At 38.6% G+C, this 9552-nt stretch overlaps 1 protein-coding gene across 1 annotated transcript in view; it reads left to right on the top strand.

The window, feature by feature from the left end:
- The window catches only part of LOC119409944 (cytochrome P450 4B1), an 8104-nt gene extending 2832 nt beyond the window's left edge, over nucleotides 1–5272 (top strand). Inside the window, exons 7-12 of the mRNA XM_037676849.1 lie at nucleotides 86–192; nucleotides 1532–1722; nucleotides 3409–3542; nucleotides 4290–4354; nucleotides 4573–4655; nucleotides 5020–5272. Coding sequence (XP_037532777.1) covers nucleotides 86–192; nucleotides 1532–1722; nucleotides 3409–3542; nucleotides 4290–4354; nucleotides 4573–4655; nucleotides 5020–5197 — 758 coding nt within the window. The 3' untranslated portion in view covers nucleotides 5198–5272. The remainder of the gene's footprint in view (nucleotides 1–85; nucleotides 193–1531; nucleotides 1723–3408; nucleotides 3543–4289; nucleotides 4355–4572; nucleotides 4656–5019) is intronic.
- The last annotated feature ends 4280 nt before the right edge of the window (nucleotides 5273–9552 follow it).

Here is a 9552-nt window from a genome sequence, read left to right as displayed (position 1 = left end):
TATTATTATTATTATTATTATTATTATTATTATTATTATTATTATTATTATTATTAATGTTTATATATATTTTTTTACATTAAAGCGGAAGTTGTAAGAAATCGAAAAGAAGCACTGAAGGAAGAGACTGAGCTCGGTCGCATACAGGCCAAGAGATACTTGGATTTTCTGGACATCCTTCTCTTTGCGAGGGTAAGTTATGTGATATCAGTTCCAAGATTTCACAAGATTGCATTGATTATTTGCTTTGTGTAAAGACAATGCCACAAACGGACAAGTCTTGAGTGAAAATGTGTTTGTTCTAAACGGCAACACTGAAAATAAAATTTCAAAAGTCTAAAAAGGAGCAGGGGCAGCACGGTGGCGCAACTGGTAGAGCTGCTGCCTCTCAGCGAACAGGTCCCTGGTTCAAACCCCAGTCCAGGGACCTTCTGGGTGGAGTTTGCATGTTCTCTCCGTGCATGCGTGGGTTTTCTCCGGGTACTCCGGTTTCCTCCCACAGACCAAAAACATGCATGTTAGGCTGATTGGTAACTCTAAAAATTGTCCCTAGGTGTGAGTGAGAGAGTGAATGGTTGTTTGTCTTGTTTGTCTCTATGTGGCCCTGTGATGGACTTGCGACCCGTCCAGGGTGTACCCCGCCCCTCGCACAGTGATTGCTGGACATGGGCACCAGCGACCCCCGTGACCCAAAATGGAATAAACGGGTAAAGAAAATGGATGGATGGATAGAAAGGAGCATTGCAAAAGAAACACCCCAAGTGTTGTGCCAAACTCTGAAGGAAATGAGAAATAAATTAAAGCAAACTAGTAAAAAAAAAAGAAGAAGTCTGAAATAACATAAACAAAGATAAAGAAGTGCATGAGCTTGACAACAGATAAGATATCAGGAAATAATAAGTCATAATACTAAAGCAAGCATAAAGTGAATTCCAGTAACCTCCGTAGCTGCGCTCTGCATGTTAATGGTGAACAAAACAATGGCAGCGTCCAGGCTTTGTGTCCACTAAGCAGCAATCTGAAAGCAAAAAACTTTTAACTATTTGAATATAAATGATTTTTACAAAGCTGGAAAATGTCTACTGTCCTAACTTTCTGGTCTTTTTAACCTTCCTGAGCATCTTCATCCAAAATACTTACAAAAATAATAATGTCACGGTGGCTGTCTTCCACCTGAATTTTAATAGTAGTGAAAAGAAGCAGGTTAACTAATCTACAAATTAAAGTACCTTCCCTACAGAAAATCCAAAACCTCAACATAAAATAAAAACAATGGCTTGATTTTATTATAACAGCTACATTAGTCAATTTCAAGTTTATTTGCATGTGTGTGTGTGTGTGTGTTCAATAGTTTATGACAAGTTAACACAGAAACTTTTGTCACTTTAACGGTCAAATCTGAAATCCAGTCAGGTGTTTTGTACATTTAGTGCCTCTTTTGTTATAGTGTATAAAGTTTCTTTAATCTTTAACAACATGTGTTGCACTTTTACAGACTACATTTATCTCAGTTTTCCATTTCACACATCAGGATGAAAACCAGCAGGGTCTGACAGACGAAGATATCCGAGCAGAGGTGGACACCTTCATGTTTGAGGGGCACGACACCACAGCCAGCGGCATCTCGTTCCTCCTCTACTGTCTGGCCTGCCACCCAGAGCACCAGGAGCTTTGCAGGGAGGAAGTCCTTAAGGTCCTGGATGGTAAAGACACCATGGAGTGGTAGGCTAATGCAATGAAAATAAAATTATTTATAAGCATGGGATTGCAATCGTGCAACCAGGCTTCATGATGTTATAAAAACTTATGTTGTGCGATAATATTGTTTAATTTTTTTTCATTCAACCTTTATTTATACAGGTTAGTCACACTGAGTCACGAGGACTCATTTTCAAGAGAGACCTGTTTTAAACAAAATCACAGATAAGAGCCACACAACAATAAACAGCCATAAAATGCATATAAAATAAAAAATATATAAACAGTGATATAAAACAAAATAAAAAAGTAAATAAAAATAGTGATGTGAAAAAAATAAAACATTATGAAACGGGGTAAAAAAACTAAAAACAGGAACATGTCTGCGGTGGGTTTTGCCATGAACTTAATAATTGTTTAAAATCCTTTAGAGAGGTCAAGGTCAAGAGCTTCAGATCTTTTTGCAAGATGTTCCAGGACACAGGAGTGGAGTAAGAGAAGGTCTTTTTTGCCGAGTTCAGTCCGCACTGAGGGGACGCTGCAGGTAATGATGTCTTGAGAGTGCACGCTGTAGCTGCATGGACGACATGAAATGTAGGAGGAGCTATATGAAGGCAACAGACCAAGAAGTGATTTAAAGATGAAAATGTACCAGTGAGAGATTCTGCATGAAGTTAATGATGACCAGTTAACCAGTGAATACAGGATGCAGTGATGGGTACGGTAGTTACAGCCAGTTATGAATCTTAGTGCACCATGATAGACAGCATCCAACATCTGCAGGGTGCTTGCAGGAGCATTCATATAAATAATGTCACTATAGGTCACTGGAGGGAAGGAAAGTAACTGGTGTAACTGGGACCATAAGTACACAATTTTGTTCCACCTCATGTACCACATGTGATGCGAATGACAATAAAGTCACCTGGATCCTTGAAAGTAGCAGCTACAAGGTGTTTCCTGGCATTAAGAGTTATGCAAGGTCTATTTCTGAAAAAGAAACCCAATTATAATTTCAGCTTCTTTATCAAGTTTTTGACGTGAGGCTTTAAAGAGAGATGTGCATTGACCAAGAGTCCCAATTATTTGTAAGAATTCACAAACTCAATAGGAACACCACTTGTAGGTAAGATAGGAGGGAGGACTGCTGGTACCGACTTCCTGTTTGAAAACGACATCTCTTTGATGTTATCAGCATTTAGCACCAGTTTGAGATGGAACAAGTCTGACTGGATGATGTTGAATGCAAACTGTAAAAGCTGGAAAACCTTAGCAACTGTTTAAGCACGACAATAAACAACTGTGTCGTCTGCATAGAACTGTAAGGATGTGTCAGCTATGAACGGACCTACATTACTTGAGGTCTTTACTTAATTTTAGGTCTTTACTTAATCATGCCATGATGAGATCAGAAGCAATAAACCCACATTTTTCCCACTCCTCTCTTTATTCTCTAACCCAGGTGTGAACATTAAGGCCAGTGAGTGTCTGTTGGGTTAAACATGTTTATTATTAGCAGTAGAACATGAATGCATGACACTTGAAATATAATGGCTTATGTTGTATTGCAATCCCTTGCATTATTGATATTCTGATGATGATAAATTGTTATACTGTGCAGTCCATGTGTGCAACAATTATGGTTTTAGATCAGCTAATACCCTTTATTGTCTCTTGAATACTAATGCTATGTCTTTGTGCTACATTAAGGGAGGATCTTAATAAAATACCATACACCACAATGTGTATAAAAGAAGCCCTTCGTCTTTATCCTCCTGTCCCTGGAATATCCAGGAAGCTCACCAAACCAATCACCTTTTGTGATGGAAGAACTCTTCCTGCAGGTCAGTGATATTTGTCTGTGATTATAGAGAGTGAATGTGTTTGTTGACGCTGTTTTTACAGGGAAGATAAAGCCACTATACCAGTTTTCTCTTTTTAAGTCAACTTCAAAAGTGATGGCTGTGGCTGAGTGGTTAGAGCAGTCGTCCTCAAATGCGAGAGCTGGTGGTTCGATTCTACCAGCAGCCACGTGCCCAAGTGTCCCTAGGCAAGACACTGAACCCCTCATTGCTGTATGAATGTGATCTAAAGCATTGATTAGTCTCTTTGTACAGATATAGTAGAATGCTGTATGAATGGGCAACTGAGGACACAGATTGTGTTGTAAAGAGCTTTGAGTATCTGGATAAGATAGAAAGACACTATACAGTATAAGTACAGTCCATTTTAAAAGTAGCACGCTTAAAATGCAATTCGTAGCTTTTCTTTTACCACTCCTTATGTTTGCTGTGAGGTGCATACTCTGTGAAATTAATATGAGACAGAAGAAAACAAGTTGTTAATTGTATGGATTTAATTTTGAATTTGAAAAAAGTGATGCACAACAGTTTCTTCGACCAGATAAAGGCGGGAAAAAGTCTGCCGGAACAGACTACATATATACAGACATTAATGAGACTGAGTGGGAAACACCTGGGGTGATTGGCATTCAGGGCAGGTGTGCACGGGAGCAGAACGTGAGGAAAAGAAAAACACAGAACATACAGAACCCCCTCACCTAATACGACTTTGTTTTTTCTGATTTGTAGGTTTCCTTGTTGGAGTGAGCGTGTTTTCAATGCACAGAAACCCGGTTGTCTGGGAGAACCCTGATGTGAGACATTCAGATTTTATTTTCTGCACAAATTATTACATGTTGGACATTATTACTAGAATTATTGATGATTAAAAAAACAACATAAAATTGTATATGAGAATCTAGAGGGTCGTGTTGCACAGCTAGCCAGCAGCTACTCAAATGCACACTCAAAAACTGGTTTATTTACTTGTTTATCTACTCGCAGACATTTATTACATTCTGTGTTGTGACAGGTTTTTGACCCTCTGCGTTTCCTCCCAGAAAATATCTCAAAGAGGTCACCGCACGCCTTTGTGCCTTTCTCAGCTGGGCCAAGGTTTGAAAACAGCTTTTGCTACGTGACTGCTTGAATGATGTTATCAGTTTATTACTAATCATTGCCTGCTCATCTGTGTGATATGTCTGCAGTGTGTGAATGTGTAACTTAGAACCTACTTTTACTAACTCAATAAAAGAAGCTTCAAGGTGTTTTTGGCCTAGATTATAGTAGAGAGAAGGTCAGGTTTGTAAACACCAACCTGTCTCACTGAACAGTGATTTATCATACGGCCCTTACGCTAATCTTTTCCGAGTTTGAAAATGCATATTCCACTTTTACAGGTTGCTTTTCTCTCATTTTGCTCTGCAGAATGTTTAGTTATCTCTTTATGATTCTTATGTTGTTGTTTTTTTTGTCTTAGAAACTGCATCGGTCAGAATTTTGCTATGAATGAGATGAAGGTGATGGCAGCTCTGACACTAAAGCGATACCGTCTGATAGAGGACCCCGATTTTAAACCCAAGATGATTCCGAGGTTGATTCTTCGCTCACTCAATGGAGTCCACATCAAAATCAAGCCTGTTGAACCCCAAGTGTAAAAATGGGGAAAACCCTGTAAAACCTGCTGCAAAACAGGCTTTTATTTAGAGAATTGTGGGATTTAAAAATATATTTTACTGAGTTTGTACACTAATACTTTATGATTTCATTTTTAAAAAATATTTTATACATTTTTGAGAAGAATTTCTTCTTAAAAATGAATACAAAAAGGTTGAAATGCTGTCACGCTGACACTTTTTTAAAAGGTGTGTTTGCATGTTGAACGTGTCGATGTTGTATTTTTTTTGGAGATAAGATTCAGTTTGCAATAAACTTGAGACCTCATCTGTCTTGTAAAATAAACAAATAAAGATTTGTATTGTTTTGGAGTTGTAATAATGTGTGGAATGTAACTAAAATGAAAATCACTTAAAATTTGTTGAGACATTTTCTTGAGTTTTCGACAGCCGAGGAATAAATGCACACCTTCCATCAAAGCCACAAAACGTAACTACTTCTTATCTAAGACCTCTAAAAATCTAAATTACCCTAAAAGATACTGGAAAACCATCAAATCTCTCTCAGGCAGCTCCCAGTCATCTGACCTCCCATCACAACTTCTTGTTAACTCTGTTCCTGTGTCAAATAAGCACGAGATCCTGAACTGTTTCAACAAACATTTTGTTGCTTCTAGTTCTTTATTTGACACAGTTACTAATGGAAAATCAGCCACTTCCCCTAAAAGTCAAACTTCTACAAACCATATCTCTCCTACAATTCAATCTTCAGTAAACAACACCTTTTCTCTTTCCCCGTTCTCAGTTACTGAGGTAAATAAATTGTTAAAAGGTCTAGACTCTAAAAAAATCTGCAGGACCAACCAGATGAACTTCCACCTTATTTCTTAAGGCTGCCCGTTCCTATCATCGCAGTACTGGTGTCCCACATCTTTAATCTCTCCATAAGACAAAACTCCATTCCAGACGCTTGGAAAACAGTCTTTGTTCTACCTTTACTGAAGGGATGTGACCCCACCTCACTGAACAACTATCGACCAATCTCTAAACTCTGCATTTTAGCCAAGGTTCTATAAAAACTGATAAACTCTCAAATCAAAAAATATTTGGACTCTTCACATCTTACCTCGCCTTCAATCTCGTTTCAGGAAACAACACAGCACAACCACTGCTTCACTGAAGTTTCTTAATGAAGTTGTTGAAGCACTGGATGCTAAGGATTATTGTGCTGCACTTTTCTTAGACCTGTCTAAAGCTTTTGACACTGTGGATCATAACATCTTGTGTCATAAACTCTCAGAAATTGGTTTCTCAGATCATACCATTGGTTGGTTCTCTAATTATCTTTCAGATCTGAGGCAATATGTTCAGAGTCCTCGAGGTTCAATGGGATTTACCTGTCTAAATAAAGGTTGAATGAATAGTATTTCCTCAAGTTATTTAACAGTCAGCAATGGTGTACCACAAGGCTCAGTCTTAGGACCCACCCTCTTTATAATCTACATAGGTAATGTAGGTCAGAGCATCCTCGATGTATCCTTACAATTCTATGCTGATGACACAGTTATTTATTGTCAAGCTAAAATAGTTGCTAAGGCTTTCCAGCTTTTGCAATTCGCCTTTGACATCATCCAGTCAGATTTGTTCCATCTCAAAATTGTCCTAAATGCCGAAAAAAACAAAAGGATGCTTTGTATTTTTCTAATCTTGTGAGTATGACCAAGAAAAATCCAAAAGTCTTGTTTGATATCATTAATAATATGGTTTCACCTTCACTCCCTCTGGTGCCTGTATTCACATTAGATGACTGCAATAGATTTTTAAACTATTTTGTGGAAAAGGTTGACAATATCAGGGCAAGTGTTAAATCAGCTCTTGGTGTCACCCCCAGTTCTGTCCCTACAGTGAGCCCCTGGTCTTCATTTTCACCTGTCACTTTAGAGGATGTGAAGGTTGTTCTAAAAAAGATCAAACCTTCTTCCTGCGTGCTAGATGTTGTACCCACATCACTGTTTTTAAAGGTGTCTGATATTGTCAGCCCCCATGTGGCAGAATTAATTAACATCTCTCTTTCAACCAGGTCAGTTCCAAGTTTTTTGAAACAAACAATTTTAAATCCGATCTTGAAAAAGCCCATCTTTGACCCCACTGAGCTCTGCAACTACAGGCCAATATCAAAACTGCCTTTTCTCACCAAAATTCTGGAGAAGTTAGTGGCTGGGCAGATGACTACTTTCTTGCAAAATAATAATATTCTCGATAAGTTTCAGTCTGGTTTCCGCAAGATGCACTCCACCGAAACTGCCTTATGAAAAGTCTCCAATGACATATTGATGACTGCAGACTCTGGTCAGAGCAGTGTTTTGATTTTATTGGATCTATCATCAGCTTTTGACACAGTCGGCCACAAAATTATGATACATCGACTGCAACATGAGATGGGATTTTCTGGAACTGTTCTTAAGTGGTTTTCCTCTTATCTGAGCAACAGAACCTTTTCAATGTTTGTTAATAACACACAGTCTAAGACCACTCCGTTACTGTATGGTGTTCCTCAGGGTTCAGTCTTGGGTCCTATTCTGTTCCTTTTATACATCACTCCTCTGGGAAAGATTATCAGTAGCTTCAGAAATGTGTCTTATCATCTCTATGCTGATGCTATTCAACTGTACTATTCTTTCTATGACTCAGAATTACATAAGTTAGCTGAATTAGTAAACTGTGTTTCCCATATTAAGGCGTGGTTAGCTAACAACTGCCTTCAGTTGAATTCTAACAAGACGGAAACCCTGATCATTGCCCCTGAACAGAAAGTTTCTTGGATCAAGCAACACCTCGGTTCTCTGGGCTCCTCTTCTCAGCCGAACCTCAGAAACCTCGGTGTTCTGTTCGACCAGTCCATGTCTTTGGACAAACATTCAAAGCTTCTGGTAAAAAAACTGCTTTTATCATCTGAGAAACATTTTCAAACTGAGGGCAATGTTATCCAGATCTGACTTGGAGATGATTATTCATGCTTTTATTTCTTCTCATTTAGATTATCGTAATTCCCTTTTTACTTGTTTTGACAAAAATGCCATTGCTCGTCTCCAGTTGGTCCAGAACTCTGCTGCAAGGCTTTTAACAGGGACTAATAGAAGGGCTCACATTACACCAGTTTTATCTTCTCTTCATTGGCTGCCTGTTGAATTTAGAATTTATTTTAAAATCTTAGTTTTGACTTTTATAGCTTTAAATGGACAGGCCCCCCAGTACATCACTGAAATGTTGATTCCTTATTCTTCAGCCCGCACCCTTCGGTCTTTAGCGTTGAACCTTCTTAAGGTTCCTAAGACCCGGTTTAAAACTCGGGGTGACCAGTCCTTTCAGGCCGTAGCCCCCCGGCTGTGGAATGCCCTGCCCCTGTCTCTTCGTGTGACCGTCTCTGTTGATTCTTTTAAAACGCAGCTTCAGACATTTTTATTTCGACAAGCTTTTAGTTAAATGTTTTACTGTTTTTATTAATGAGCTGTTATTATTTTTGTTTTATTTTAATCCTTTATTTATTATTGTTGTACAGCACTTTGTGATTGTATCTATGATAAGTGCTATATAAATAAAGTTTACTTACTTACTTACTTGTTCAAACAGGAAGTTGGTCCCAGCAGTTCTTCCTCTGATTTGGTCCTGAAATTGTGTCCCTATAGAGTTTGTCAGTTCCTATGAATATTTGGGTATCTTGGTCGACTCACATCTCTCTTTTAAGCTCCACGTGAAAAACCTAGTAAAGAAACTGAAAGTTAAACTGGCTTTCTTTTTCAGAAATATATCCTGTCTAACTATGCTAGGAAACGCCTTGTAACTGCGACTTTCCTTCCCTCCATTGACTACGGTGACATTATTTACATGAACGCTCCTACAAGAACCCTGCAGATGTTGGATGCTGTCTATCTTGGTGCACTAAGATTCATAACTGGCTGTAACTACCGTACCCATCATTGCACCCTGTATTCACTGGTTAACTGGACATCATTAACTTCACACAGACTCTCCCACTGGTACATTTTCATCTTTAAATCACTTCTTGGTCTGTTGCCTTCATACATCTCCTACATGTCTCTGCATGAGTGCAGCTACAGCGTGCGCTCTCAGGACATTATTATCTGCAGTGTTCCTTCAGTGCGGACTGAACTTGGCAAAAGGGCCTTCTCTTACTCCACTCCTGCTTCCTGGAATATCTTACAAAAAGATCTGAAACTCTCGACCTTGACCTCTCTAAGTGGCTTTAAACATATGTTAAGTTCTTGGCAAGAACCAATGCAGACATGTACATGTTTTTAGTTTTCTACACCGCCTTATAATCTAGCTGTTTTTTTCCACTACTTTTTCCTTTTGACTCTCCTTTTGGTTGCCATTTT

This window comes from Nematolebias whitei, chromosome 5 (genome assembly GCF_014905685.2).
Source record: "Nematolebias whitei isolate Nwh7 chromosome 5, NemWhi1, whole genome shotgun sequence".
Lineage (NCBI taxonomy): Eukaryota > Metazoa > Chordata > Actinopteri > Cyprinodontiformes > Rivulidae > Nematolebias > Nematolebias whitei.
Note: the sequence above shows the minus strand (reverse complement) of the source record. Positions and strands in the feature narration are given on the sequence as shown.